Here is a 14,312-nt window from a genome sequence, read left to right as displayed (position 1 = left end):
CATTCCTCTGCCCTGCATGAGTGCCATGCGCCGGCGCATCATCTGTGCCTGCTGCAGCCGCTGCTGAATCTGCTGCTGCCGCAGCTTGTGCTTGATATTGAGACAGAAGGGCACGGGGCACTTGTTTTCCTGGCAGTGCTTGGCATGGTAGCAGCACAACGCGATGAGTTGCTTGCAAACGGGGCAGCCGCCGTTGGTCTTGCGCTTGCAGCCCTTGGTGTGCTGCACCACTCTCTTCATCTTCTGACAAGATGGCAGAGAGCAGTTGGCGTTGCGGCACTGGCAGGCATGCACCAGCGACTGGATGCAGCGTTGGATGCTGAGGCGTCGACTCTCCTGTGGGCTCTTGTTGGCCTCGCCACCCTGGTTGCTGTCGTCGTCCAGGCCCAAACCCCACTTCACCATTTGGTGCTCATGGCCCTTGGAGTTGTAGCAGTTAATGCATAGATCAAAGTCCTGAAAGAAATCAGAAGAATTATTTTGGTTTTTCGGATAATCACAGCATAGAATGTTAAATTACTGCTGCATGACTGGAGATTGATGTTATATTTACAGGTGGAGATACAGTTGTCAAGGAAGGTTTGCTCCTTGAGAGGTTTGAGGGGGAAGTCGTGGCCTAATGGTTAGAGAGTCAGACTCGTAACCCAAAGGTTGCGGGTTCGAGTCTCGTACCGGCAGGGATTGTAGGTGGGGGGAGTGAATGTACAGCGCTCTCTCCCACCTTCAATACGACGACTGAGGTGCCCTTGAGCAAGGCACCGAACCCCCAACTGCTCCCCGGGTGCCGCAGCATAAATGGCTGCCCACTACTCCGGGTGCGTTTTCACGGTGTGTGTGTGTTCACTGCTGTGTGTGTGCACTTTGGATGGGATAAATGCAGAGCACTAATTCCTAGTATGGGTCACCATACTTGGCCACATGTCACGTCACTTCACTTTAAACCTACAACCTACTAGTTTAAACCTTAGATCTTGATAAATTGGCGATAAAATAGTACCATATCTGTTTTTAAAAAGCAAACAAAGGCAAGAGACTCAACTGCTGCACAAAGAGAAGACTGACCTCGCAAACGGTGCAATGCCAGCGTGTCTCAACGTGGTGCTTGCATTCGTTGCAAGTGTACACAAATCGGTCTTGGCCCTGATTGTGTAGCTCCACCAGCATGCACATACTGCTCCATTTGCAGCGGCGTAGGGAACTGAACTCCCAGTGTTTGTCCCTGGCTAGTGTTAGGAAGGCATCACGGCCGTCCATCAGATCGCAGGTCAGCATTGGGTCAGGATCCATTATCGGAGGCAAGGTATTGATCACTGGACCAGCATGCAGGTGGATCACGAAGAAGACCTGGATTTTAGGAAACGAGAGGGGTTCTGGTCAGCACTTGGCACATTCAGAGCAAAACAAATGGTATTCAAGTAAAAAAAAAAAAAATTTTGAACGAGTCAGGTTTAACCTCTTTGTGCTTCTCCATTGTTGCATATAGCTTCTGGGACAGATCATTAGCTACATTCGGCATCCCAGGCTTCTTTTTGTTTGCGCGGCTCATGCTGCTCTTATTTTTGTTGGTCTTTTTGTTGTTCTTCTTTTTGGCGTTCTTGCTGTCAGCTTGGGTTCCCTGTGGAAAAAGAAGACATTTAACAAATGGCTACAGACTACACTAAATACTCATTCACACTATTTGTCTCTCTGACTAACCTCTGTTGTCTCAGAGGAGGCTGTATTCTCCTCCTTCTTCCTCTCCTCCTCCTCTTGCTCCAGCTCCTTGATGCTTTCCTCCAAAACATTGGGCCAAAAATCACCCTCAAAATAGGGCAGCTCGTAGGCACTTGTAAGCCGGTCCTCTGTGGCCTGTTTAAATATGTCCTGCACAACACAAGTGAGTCATTTTGTGAGTCATGTGTCAGTGTGATGTTAACCCATTGTGAATGAAAACTAACAGACCGTGAATCCATTAAAAACAAATTGGCATAGGCATACCTTGTAGTCATGGATGATTCTTTCTGCAAAGGCTTTGTCCAGCATTTTGCGGTACCACTCCTGCAGTCTTTTAGGCTTGGGAATCTTCTGATCAGGAGGGTGACAGTGGAAGATGTAGTCATCGCCTTCACTAGGTGGGCAAGCCCAGATATGACCAGTCACATACCTGTAGGTGGGAAAAAAAAAATCCATTAGTGCATAACCCTACCAATGCCATGGACCTTTTTCACATTTCCATGTTTCTCAGCAGCGGAAGTCGTCATAGTTGGGCTAACTTCAACAGCACTGAATGGGAGAGGAGAAGAGAGAACGATGTCAAATTTACCGTCCCTCCCATAGACGCTGCATTAGAAACACCCTTGCATTAGCGTTAACTAATTGTTTGTAATTTGATGCAAAGGTGATATGATACAAAGTATAGTGTTATTAATGTACATACATTTAAAAAAAAATAAAAAATTTTAATATAAAAAACTTTTGAGGATTTACGATGCGGATGACCATTAAACGCGTCATCACAGTCTTGGTTTTTGTTTGGGCAAATAACTTATGAATGGCTTATTTATAGTGGACTTGTCATTTTAAGCTGAGATTGAAGAAAACAAGTATTTTAAGACCAAAAACAATTATACATATTATATTTCAACTTCAAGGTGGTACTTACCCTAGTTTCTTAACATACTCCAAATAACCAATGAGAATTTCATGGTAAACTGCAGTTCTTAGCAGCCGAGGTTTGAAGAAGTGAATACTGTCAAGATATGATATGTATACCCGTCTGGAAAGAGGAGTAAAATGACAATTAGTCAACATAGCCTGTTCAAGATGCAATTTGTTACTTTTTTTCCATTGATCAGTATTTGCATGGTACCTGGTGTTAGGAAAAGGACAATCAGATCCATATTCTTGGACATGCATGCCGAAGAAACACACATCCGCTCCATCGATCTCTTCAAACGCAAAAAGTGCTTTGGTTCTGTAGGGAAAGCTTTCTACCATCTCTCCTGAGTCAACAAACCTGCAGAGAAATTATGTGATGCAAAATCAGCTCCTTTCAATTCCTTGTACATGCCAGACTTTTTTGTCAACATGAATTCAAAATGTAACCAATTTACTTTAGAAATGACTTCAATAGAATCTATAGAACTATACTCATATTCATTCTCTGTGACGTTACCTGGATTTCATCCCAGGTTTGATCTCCACGGTCTTATCAGAGCTGGCGACCACCCGTACAAACACCTCTCCGGCCTCAGGGTGATTCTGCCTCTTCAAGTACTTGTTCACTCGGTCCTCGATGTACGAGCCCAGTCTCGTGCACTGTAACCCTGATCAGAAAAACACAAGGGTTACTTCACTCTGCAACAGACAGAGAGGCAAGCAGGAAGACGCTTCGAAAGCACTCACTTTTAGCAGAAAACTTGTTTTCCTTTCTTGTTTTCCCTGACTTCTTCAGGCAGTTGTCACAGATGAAACTGTTATAGGAAGGAGAGACAAACAAAGCAGCTGTAGGATCATGTCATGCTAAACTCTTCAGGAGAATAGTGGGATAAGACGCTTACCCTGATGGCCAGATGACGTCATAATGTAGTACGCAGATTTGATGCATCTTCCGGCCACAGTCTTTACATTCAACAAAGCTGTTAGACAGAAGGTGGTGTTAAAAACTATTTTGACAAGAGTGGATAATTCGTCACACTTTCACAGTATTTGCATACATATTCATTAATATATATATACTATTCGAATAAAGATAAAAGAAATTACAAGCATTAAAATGACGAAACTTACGGCTCAGGGTCCAACATGTCATTTTTCTTCTTCTCAAACTGCTCCTTTGATATCATACTACAGAGAGACGTACAAGATAAATTCTACCTTCATACATGCACAACTCATTTTTGAGTATAAATTGAGTAATTTAACAAAGAAAAACCTTAAAGCCTTCTGGGCGGCAGAAGATACGTACGTCTGCGGCTGGGCTGGGTCGTCTCCCAGGGTGACACTGTCGCCCTGAATCTCATTGAAGCACTTCTCGCAGAAGTGATACCTGTCGGCAACAAGGCCATATTTGGGTGAACTGGAGCCAGCACACAAGAGCACAGGCAAACCGGCACACGGAGAGCAGCACAGCACAGCACAAGAGCGCAGAACGCAGGGTCAGACAGAGATTGACACACAGCAAACAGGCCAAGGCAGAGCACAGGTTAGCATTCAAACTCACAAATGAACGTTAAATTTAAAAAAATGATGGATAGCTACAGAATGGTATGTCCTTTCATGCACTAGATAGTAACCACATGCCTTTTCTGATTTGATTTTAAGAACAAATTAAACGAAACAAAGACAATGTGATGAGATGAGAAACATGCACTAATGCCAGTTATGGAAAAGTGATGCACCTGAGCTTTTCCAGGCACATAATTTCTGTAATACAATAACAACTAAGGCTGCGAGATTTGGGGCAAAACATTTAATTGCGATTTTTCTGATTAAAAACAAAAATTCTATGTCTGCAGGGCTACACAGTACTGAAAAACGGTGATTATATATCAAAATGACTATAAAATAATAGTAATTATTATTATTACTGTTACTAAAGAAAAATCTAAAATTGCTAAACAAGAAAATAAATATTACTATTGTGATATTTCACTGTTAAAATAAAGTATTTAATAAAAATAATACAACAATGATTTCACTTTACAATTGTAAAATTACAAAAACATTTATGGATGTCTCAATTTCTTAATTTTCAAACACTGACCATCGATTACAAGAACATGCTTCACTCTGAAACACGCAGTGCATATATTGAATTAAAATGCAGCCGTTGTGCAACTATAATCATTGTTATCGCCGATAATAACACAAACTTTGGTTTTATTCTGATTAACTGTGCAGCCCTAAAGACTACTGCCTACTAAGTTTTCAGGATTTACACAAATACTTGTGGGCTGGTGGGAGGAACAGCCTAGTAGGCGAAGATCTAGACTTGCAAACTGAGAGATTCAGAACCCACAACGATTGACCCACAAAGTATTACCACTGTAACCTAGAGCAAGACGCTTAACCTTTGAACTTGCTTTTATGACTCCGTTTATAAGGTGCAAACAACATGGAGTCAACTTGGCACTAAAAATCTCAAGCATGATCTCAGTGCATCACAGTCCCACTTGGAAAGTCATTCATCGCCTTCTCATTTCTCACACCACTGATCATGCCATTGGTTACCTGTTTTGGTAGCTATAATATGTGCCGTCTCTGGAGATAGTACAGAGCTGTTTGCCATAGCAGCAAAGCGTCTGAGGTGAAAACTCGTTCTGTGGAGACAGAGAAAAAGCAATTCTGTTAAGATCAACTTATTTAACACAGACTGCACCAGTGATATTTTAGTTCTTTTTTTATTACCTACCTACTATAGTATTATAATATTTTGAATTTGCTTTTATATTTATATTTCCTGTTTTCATTTCTAGTTGAAGTTTTAGTTATTTTGTTTTATTTTTTAGCAATTCACCAAAATTAATTGAAATTAGCCAAAAACAATTAGATTTTTTTTTTGATAATTAAATGTATTAATAATCAAATGTATTTCATACAACACTCAAAATAAAAAAAATAGTTTTTATATCAACATTTTTATATTTCAGCTTAAACTCAACCAAGGCAACATTTCTCATTTTTGTTTCAAGTATCTAAATTTCTAAGTTTTTCATCCAATATTTATATTTTATTTCAGCTTTATTTAAAGGGGTCATATGATGCTTTTTTAAAGAGGGGCGTGGCAGAGTCTTAACTTTGATAAAGTATATCTCTTTGGATTTGAGACTTTAGTCTTTGCAACTTCAGGGATCTTATCTATGCACAATCAGCTTGTAACACTCCAAAGAGAAAGGAAAACTTGAAATCGCATCATATGACCCCTTTAAATAATCAAAAAAAAAATTTAACAGCTTTACATGACGTGAACAATACCAACACTGAATTGCACTCAAAAAATATCTAGAGAAGTTTCATTTTAGAGGAGTTTGAGCTCATGTGGAGGATTCATCTAGCTAATCACTCTTTTCCTAGAGGAAGAAGCTCAAGTTCTTACCTTGCGCCCACAGCAGTATCCCAGACTTTGCATGACGGGGTCAATTTCCTGCTCGAACACCTCGGACAGCTTCGAGCAGTACTTGTACACTCGAGATGTTTTGCGGTTGTAGAGCCAGGCGTTGTTGAACATCAGCCAGATGTCGTCAACATACTGCCAGGGCTCCTGGTACTGCCCAGTGTCCAGCTTCCTCTTGATGGTGGAAAGATCGATTGGGTTCTTTACAATGTCAAAGTAGTCCTGGGAAAAGAAAAAAACAACAACAATCAAATATTTTAACAATCAAAGCTTTTATTGATATTTTTGAACTCAGCAGCATTAAACTGGCTAATACTAGACAAAATCTGCTTTTTTGGAAGATGCGGGGCTGATTTATTTAATACATTTAGAGCATTTAAAGAGATATATATATATAAACTATTAGCCCAATAAATAGGTGTATGGGATTTACCGGAATGCCCAGGAGAGTGGGATCCACCGGCTGGCGGAAGGGCAAGGACTCTGGGTCTTGACGATACAAAGCTTCTAATGTAGGCATCAGCGCCTGTCTGAGCTCCTCCGGCTTGAAAACTGTAACAAATGATGATGTTATGTGATTAATGAAGTTGCAGATATTACTAAATGCGGTTTCAATGTTTTCAGAAAAACGTTTGTACTTTTCTTGCGCGACTGGGCGGATTGACCGGATGGTGTGGTGCTGTTGGTGCTGGACACGTCCTCCTCTTTCGGCTCGGTCTTTATCTCTGGTTTCTTCTCCTCCGTCTCCATCGGTTCTTGTTTAGGTTCTACAGACTCTGGCTGCTCTTTTACTTGAGGAGGTTTGACATCTTCATCCTAATGAACAACATGAATTATGTTTAGATGTTTACTAAAGACTGTGTCATTAGACTTGAGTCACGAGACAATGAAATATTAGGAAACTAGAGAATGAATTCTGCTCACCGAGGTTGCACGTTTTTGATCAAAAATACAATAAAAAAAAAACTTGAAATATTATTACAATTCAAATTAAGTTTTCTATTTGAATCTATTTTCAAACGTCATTTATTTCTGCGATGCAAAGCTGAATTTTCAGCATCATTATGTCACATGATCCTTCAGAAATCATTCTAATATGCTGATTTGCTGCTCAAGGAAATATTTCTTATTATTATCAATGTTGAAAACAGATGTGCAGCTTAATTCTATTTTCAGGATTCTTTGAATAGAATCCTTAGAATGAATTGAATGACCAGAAAGTTCAAATGAACAGCACTTGTTTAAAATAGAAATCTTTTGTAACAAATGTCTTTACTGTAACTTTTGATCAATTTAATGCCTCCTTGCTGAATAAAATTTCTTACTAATATTAATATTAATTTCTTACTAATATTAATTCACTATTTTCTTACTTTTGAACGGTAGTGTAAAACACTCAAGAAACACTACCAAATAAAATCAAGAATTGTTGAACCATTTTTAAGCCCCTTTTAAGTTTTAACTTTTTTTTAAGTCACACCTCCATCTTGACATTGGGTCTCTTTTTCCCAGATTCAAAGTCCTGCTCGTCTTCTTGATGCTCAGTTTTGTGTTCAGCAGCAGGGTAGTCGGGGGGCAAAGCTTGCTGGGAGTGGGTCTCGGCCACGGATGCTGGCGTAGGAACTCTATTATCAACGCTAGCGGCCATCTGAGAGAGCTAACGGACAGACAAACGAGGAAGGACACGAGTTAAGGGTGTCATGGCATACAGCTGCAATCGAGGCTGTGTTTTCATGGCGATCCTCACCGGAGTGCTGGGCTGCTGCGCTTGCACAGAGGTGGGCTGCTGCATCTGCAGGGGGGGCTCAGGCTGGGGCTGCAGGGGTGTGAGCGGCTGGGAGTGGGCGGGGGAGGAGCCCAGGGCTGAGGGAGGGCGGGGCAAGCCGCTGGGGATGTGAGTGGGCGTGACGTGGCCCCCGGCTGAGGCCGGCGTGGAAGGCTGGGTCTGGAGTGCGGCAGCTGACGGGGTGGAGGCAGAGGGCGGAGGAGGGGTGGAGCACAGGGTGGACGGGGTGCCCAGAGGGCCCACAGGATTCAGGGTCAGGTTAGTGTTCGGCTGCTGCTGCAGAGGAGAAATGCAGGGCATACCAACTCAGATACAGCACAACAAACTACAACAGAGTACAACAGTCAGGTTCCGGATGGAAAAACTCCATTCATTTTCTCCATAGGGAAATTGATTATTAATTTATAAACCTTTAAAGACAGATCTACTGTGAGCGCCGAGGTTGTTAATCGATGATATATGCTTTTGTTGAACCCATCAGACCGTATTATTTCAACTTATTTTTTAAAGAATTATGTTTCATAGTGGGAAGCCTGTTGAAAAACTACATTACCCATAATTCTGCAAAGAAAATTCCACCAATAAGAAAGGTGTGGCTAACTGCGCCAAAAAGGGAACGCCAACTCCCATGAAGCACCGCTAATGATGCAATCAAATCGGTCTTCCTATGCTCTCAAATTTTTTTTAAATATTTGCATATAATTATGCATATTTTGAACTTAAAATATATTGAACCACTTTAAATAAATATTTTTTATATTTCTCCATTTTTATTTTGGGATTGCAGTTCTTTCCCTCTTTAAAGTCGACGAGTACCCAGTCTTGTACCTTTGTTTCTCTGTTTGAATTTGTAAATTATTTTTACTTCAAATAAACAATGTAAATAATGTTGTGATTCTCCTCATAGCTGATTGGTTTAGCTCATGGCTTATAACCTTTTTTAAATCTCTATGAAAAAATGAATGGAAAAACACTTCTGGAACCAATGCTGCTGAAAAAGTGGGCAGGCACTAATGCGCACTATGACAGGAAGACAAGAAGTGTTTGTGGAGGTGAAACGTCTCTTATGAACAGCCAAGTAACACCACAAACAATGAAACCGTTCTAAAGGTGTGACAATTCTGACTCCTCACCTGTGGGACAGTCTGTCCCGTCTGCTGAACCAGGTTTACATTCACATTCATGCCCCCGGCTGAGGCAGGGAACGGCGTCTGGTTCATGAACTGGTTCTGGTTGGGCGTCTGGCCCACCATGTTGCTAGCATGGCCTCCCATCATTGTTGGTGCCTGTGGCAACCTGGAGGGAGACATACTCATCTGCAAAAGAATAAAGAGAAATTAGAATTGAGCCACAAAAGTATGTTTTTGCCCTAAAAACCAATTTTGACAACATGAATGATAAAGCTATTGACAAGTTTACTTTCTAGTGAAACAAGCTTGTTTTCGTGAATACAAATCCAAAATGGCGCACACCTCAAGAACAATGTTGACTATAATTACACTTAAAATGAACGGAGAAAACATTTCAATCCAACTAAAAATACACTGTTTTAAAATATAAAATTCCAAAAACTCCAAAACTGGAATCAGTCTGGAATCACTTCTTGCTGCTCACCGCTGGAACGGTACCCATGCCCATCTGAGGGGGGTGGGCCATAGGGGACGCAGCCCGAGGAGCTCCCACCGGTGACTGGGACATCTGCATGTTCTGCATGGTCACAGGGTTGAACTGGCCCATCCCTGAAGAGCATGATACAAACACATTAAAAGAAGGTAAAGAGCTTTTCCAACGGGAGATTGAGGCTTTTGAGTAATTCCTGCGCTACCAGTATGACCTGCCCGACTGCTTTTATCCTACTCAAGTCAACATGAAATGGCATTCACAACCGATTTCATTTCTGTAATATGACATATTTTACAGTGCAAATCATTTTCATTTTTGCCATAAATGGTTCAATTAAGGTTGCCCTCAAATGCGTTTACTTTTGGCAATTTCAGAAAGGCTGCTGTTTTCAGAGATGAAGTTATTACATTCTGCCTAACATTTATGCCAAAAAGGAATCACAGACGATATAGAAGAATGTACACAACTGTTCTAGTCAGTGAGATTTTGGGAAAGACACTGAAGACTGAAGTAATGATGCTGAAAAATCACCTTTGCATCACAGAAACAAATGACATTAAAACAGAAACAGTTATTTTAAATTGTAATAATATTTTACAATATTACTGTTTTTACTGTAGTTTTAATCAAATAAATGGAGACTTTTTGAGCATTAGATAGTTCTTTTCAAAAACTTAACTACCTCAAACTTTTGACCGGTAGTGTATATACACTGCCCGTCCAAAAAAAAAAAAGTCACCACCTGGATTTAACGAAGCAAATAGGTAAGAGCCTCCCATTGCATAATTACTGCATGGATGATTATGTTTCAGCTGGCAACAAGTTATTTAACCCTAACTGATGCAATGAGTAGCTTCTCATTTCTTAAACAACCATGTCGGAAGACATCCTGTATTCGTGGAAAAGATGTTAATCTGTTTCAGAAGGGTCAAATTATTGGCATGCATCAAGCAAAGAAAGCATCTAAGGAGATTGCTGAAACTACTAAAATTGGGTTAAGAACTGTCCAACGCATTATTAAAAACTGGAAGGATAGTGGGGAACCGTCATCTTCGAGGAAGAAATGTGGTCGGAAAAAAATCTTGAATGATCGTGATCACTTAAACGTTTGCCGAAATCAAATCGTAAAAAAACAACAGTAGAACTCACGGCTATGTTTAATAGTGAAAGTAAGAGCATTTCCACACGCACAATGCGAAGTGAACTCAAGAGGTTGGGACTAAACAGCTGTGTAGCCTTAAGAAAACCACTTATCAGTGAGGCTAATTGGAAAAAAAGGCTTCAGTTTGCTAGGGAGTATAAAGATTGGACTCTGGAGCAATGGAAGAAGGTCATGTGGATCATTGTCACACATGGATTGGCCACCACAGAGTCCAGACCTTAACCCCATTGAGAATCTTTGGGATGTGCTGGAGAAGACTTTGTGCAGCGGTCCGACTCTCCCATCATCAGTACAAGATCTTGGCGAAAAATTAATGCAACTCTGGATGTGAATAAATGTTGTGACATTGCAGAAGCTTATCAAAACGATGCCACGGCGAATGTGTGCCGTAATCAAAGCTAAAGGCGGTCCAATGAAATATTAGAGTGTGTTATTTTTTTTTTTTGGATGGGCAGTGTATGTATACAGAATGAAAAACCATACCTTGAGGGACCTGCATCCGGGCCATCAACTGATTTGGCACATTGGACATAGGAACAGGTCCATCTGAGGAAATGAGGCATATTTTAAGCAGCTAATCAAGAAAGCAGCCAGGAAAATCTAACAACCAGAAGATCAAAGCATTAAAAAAACAAAGCCACTAACTCGGAGGCCGGGTGGCTTGTCCAGGTCCCATAGTGTTGGGCTGGGGAAGGCCAGGCTGCTGAGGACCCTGAGCGCCCATTTGGGGCTTCGACAGCCTGGACTTTCTCTTCTCCTCCAGCTCCTTCTGGATCTTATAGATCTTCTCAGCCAGAAAGTGGTAATACTCATCCTGGACACGAGATGTTAAGAGATATAAAAACATGAGCCACCTGGTGCCTTCTTACAGTCACAAAACACCATCCTGAAAGAAGGATAAGACGTAGCAAGAAAGTTTGTGTGCTTTACCCTGCTGTTGGCAGACTCGTACATGTCCCCTTCCACCTTACGCGCATAAGCGACCAAGTTCTCCATGCGTCTGTCCTTCAGTGCTGCAGGGTCTGGGGTCGGGAATATGGCTTGAACTCTGTAGGGAAATACAGGGTTAAGAGAACTGCCCTTGACAAATCATGAATTTGAAACATGATGACTTCAACTCACAGCTTGTGCACTAGGTGATTCCTCAAGTCCTGAGTGACGTGCTCGTGCCAGGGCTTCTTCATGCCAGGCATTGACAGCGGCGCAGCTGTGGGCAGATTCCCTGTGCCGCCCATGTTCAACCCGTCTGGCATCATCTGACTGTGGGAGCAGGATTACAACATTAGTTTTCAAGTTTTGCCTTCCCGAAAACTTAAAATTCTTCAAGCAAAAATCAAAGAACGTACTGGTGTGATGACATTTTGCTCAAAATCAGGCCAAAAACAAAAATCGTTTCGAGTTTGTTTCAATGTTAGTTTTTAAAATATTTTTCCATTTTATCATCTCAGATTTTCACATTCAACCGTTTATTGCTACAGAATTGCTGTAAAATCATTCTACAATGACATTGTTTGCACTCTTACATTGCTGGACTCTACAGATGAACATTTCCTGCTTTGTAATATGTGTGAGAGGTTAAAGGTGAGGGGTGAAAGTGAAGAGACTCACTTGTTGAGGGATAAGGGGAGAGAGGAATCAGTGTGAAGGTTCGTCTGATCGGCCATACCGTTACCGCCGATGTTCATCTGGTTAGTGCCTGAAGATGTTGTGGGAAACCAGACAGGGGTTACACACGGATACACAATATGAGGAGCAGCATGACGTTTCAATGAATACTGACAGCAGATGCAATTAAATCTATCGTTTATAGACCATGATGCACTTGATGCCAATTTTGATCTTTATCCATGCATTTAGCAAATCTAATTACGCAATAAAGATTCTGATGCACTTGTGCATGTTTGAAGATATTTGATAAATTGCATTTAGTAGATATAATTATGCAATAGAATTCTGATGCACTTGTGTGCATGTTTAGTAAATGGCTCACAGTAATCAATACGATGCAAGATGAAGTTACAGAATGACAGCAGCTTTCAAGATTAATAATGAAAAATACGCAATAAATATTCAGCTCTTCCTCAAAAAACACTTTTTTCGATTTCCTTGCGAATTGAAGTTGCTACCTAGTGCAGGCATGGAGCGCATCTGCTGCTGCTGGGTCTGCGTGGGCTGCTGTCCTGCGACCTGTGTCTGCGCAACTGGCTGGTTCCCGTACGGGAGGCCGAGTGCGGCGTACGCCCGCTGCATAGAGCTGGGGTCTATGTGTGTGCCGCTGCTGATGGCGGGCGTAGCGGGTTGACTCGTGCCCACAGGGCCCAGCGGAGCCTGCATGCCAGTGTTAGGAGAGCTCAGCATCGCTGCAAATAGAAGAAACAATGTTTGTTTAATCAAATCAAACTACTTTTATTCATGTATTCTGAAGGTTTTTGCAGAGGGATTTTGTTATACATAATTCACCTGATTTACATATTTTATTCCTAAAAACATGGTAAAAATTTATTTGTATCTGACTGTTGATAAAGAGAGATATCCAAAATCCCCTCTGCTTCAACTTTAATTTGTCCACTAAATAAAAGAACTTTGAACCTGGCTTTATCCATTGTTTAGATTTCTGTTCTGGAAGTATATGCAAAATTAGTGCATAAATAATTAGAAATTGAAACATAACATTTAAGAAAGTATGCAGTACTAAAAAAAGTCTACAAATCTTAATGTAATCAATCAACTGGGGACGTATGGTGATATCTATCAGTTCATTTATAATAACTGCAATCTTGCAGTAATTCCACTTGATCTGGAAACAGAAGTGACTGAAGTGGAATAGCCATTTTGCAAACACAGAGCACTTCGAGCAGCGGCAGAGAACAGAACTGCAAGAGACACTGAGAGAGCGTGCTTCTGTTGCCACTACAGGGGGATTTAAACGAGTCAGTGATCGGCTGTCCAATCAGAGAGCGGGAGCTGTGTGTGTCCCGCCCCCTGTGAAAAACCAGGGGTGGAACCCCTACCCCGCAGTGTCAGATTACAGTCCCGCTGCCTGCCGGAATCCGCTGCTGGTCTCATGCTTTCACATTCCGAGCGCAGCAGAGCTGCACACACGACCTACAGGTGGCAGCACTCATCTGAAAGCACCCCGTATCTCAAAGCAAGAGATGCAAACACAATCAGTCGAGGAACAAACCTGAGTTCATAGATTTAAAACATTAATTTAGACATTTTTATACATTTAAAATAGTCAATTTTGTGTATCAGGGCAGGAAGGACGATTTTCATTTTCACTTTTTTTTTTTTTTTTTTGCATTGATCAAATTGCAAAAAATCTCAGTGGCCCTAATAAGAGACTAAATATTTATGCAAAATATTTAGTTATTTGTGAGATTCAGCCATTAACTGTACTAATTCAATCACATGATAGTGCTGGGAACTTTTTTGTTTGTTTGTTTCATATGCAGTGTTACCATGAAGTAGCATGAAGTATAACCTTGATCTATGAAAATATGATCAAAATCCAGCTTGGAAAGTAAGCTCATGCACATACCTGCAAACTCACAAGAGGTCAAAAAGGTGACAGTTCAGAATATGACCCTTGTAGGGGGGTCTGGGGTCTAGGGGTCTAGGCCCCCCCCCCCCCCCCCAAAAAAAAT

The 14,312-nt window shown here is 41.2% G+C and overlaps 1 protein-coding gene across 1 annotated transcript in view; it reads right to left on the bottom strand.

Moving 5' to 3' along the window:
- LOC107695656 (CREB-binding protein-like) overlaps positions 1-14,312 on the bottom strand; it is a 31,189-nt gene that overhangs the window by 2,793 nt on the left and 14,084 nt on the right. Inside the window, exons 4-29 of the mRNA XM_016495663.1 lie at positions 12,792-13,025; positions 12,274-12,361; positions 11,788-11,925; positions 11,596-11,713; positions 11,311-11,479; positions 11,149-11,211; positions 9,495-9,619; positions 9,014-9,196; positions 7,842-8,156; positions 7,575-7,751; positions 6,733-6,910; positions 6,528-6,646; positions 6,077-6,316; positions 5,212-5,300; positions 3,914-4,027; positions 3,769-3,825; positions 3,540-3,617; positions 3,385-3,452; positions 3,155-3,305; positions 2,849-2,995; positions 2,642-2,755; positions 1,978-2,143; positions 1,696-1,863; positions 1,454-1,615; positions 1,063-1,344; positions 1-456 (exon numbers count right to left, since the gene is read on the bottom strand). Coding sequence (XP_016351149.1) covers positions 1-456; positions 1,063-1,344; positions 1,454-1,615; positions 1,696-1,863; positions 1,978-2,143; positions 2,642-2,755; positions 2,849-2,995; positions 3,155-3,305; positions 3,385-3,452; positions 3,540-3,617; positions 3,769-3,825; positions 3,914-4,027; positions 5,212-5,300; positions 6,077-6,316; positions 6,528-6,646; positions 6,733-6,910; positions 7,575-7,751; positions 7,842-8,156; positions 9,014-9,196; positions 9,495-9,619; positions 11,149-11,211; positions 11,311-11,479; positions 11,596-11,713; positions 11,788-11,925; positions 12,274-12,361; positions 12,792-13,025 — 4,199 coding nt within the window. The remainder of the gene's footprint in view (positions 457-1,062; positions 1,345-1,453; positions 1,616-1,695; positions 1,864-1,977; positions 2,144-2,641; positions 2,756-2,848; positions 2,996-3,154; positions 3,306-3,384; positions 3,453-3,539; positions 3,618-3,768; positions 3,826-3,913; positions 4,028-5,211; positions 5,301-6,076; positions 6,317-6,527; positions 6,647-6,732; positions 6,911-7,574; positions 7,752-7,841; positions 8,157-9,013; positions 9,197-9,494; positions 9,620-11,148; positions 11,212-11,310; positions 11,480-11,595; positions 11,714-11,787; positions 11,926-12,273; positions 12,362-12,791; positions 13,026-14,312) is intronic.

The sequence above is a fragment of the Sinocyclocheilus anshuiensis genome, unplaced genomic scaffold, assembly GCF_001515605.1.
Source record: "Sinocyclocheilus anshuiensis isolate Anshui unplaced genomic scaffold, SAMN03320099.WGS_v1.1 scaffold1075, whole genome shotgun sequence".
NCBI lineage: Eukaryota > Metazoa > Chordata > Actinopteri > Cypriniformes > Cyprinidae > Sinocyclocheilus > Sinocyclocheilus anshuiensis.
The sequence above is the reverse complement of the archived record's forward strand: the minus strand, read 5'-3'. Positions and strand labels throughout refer to the sequence as shown.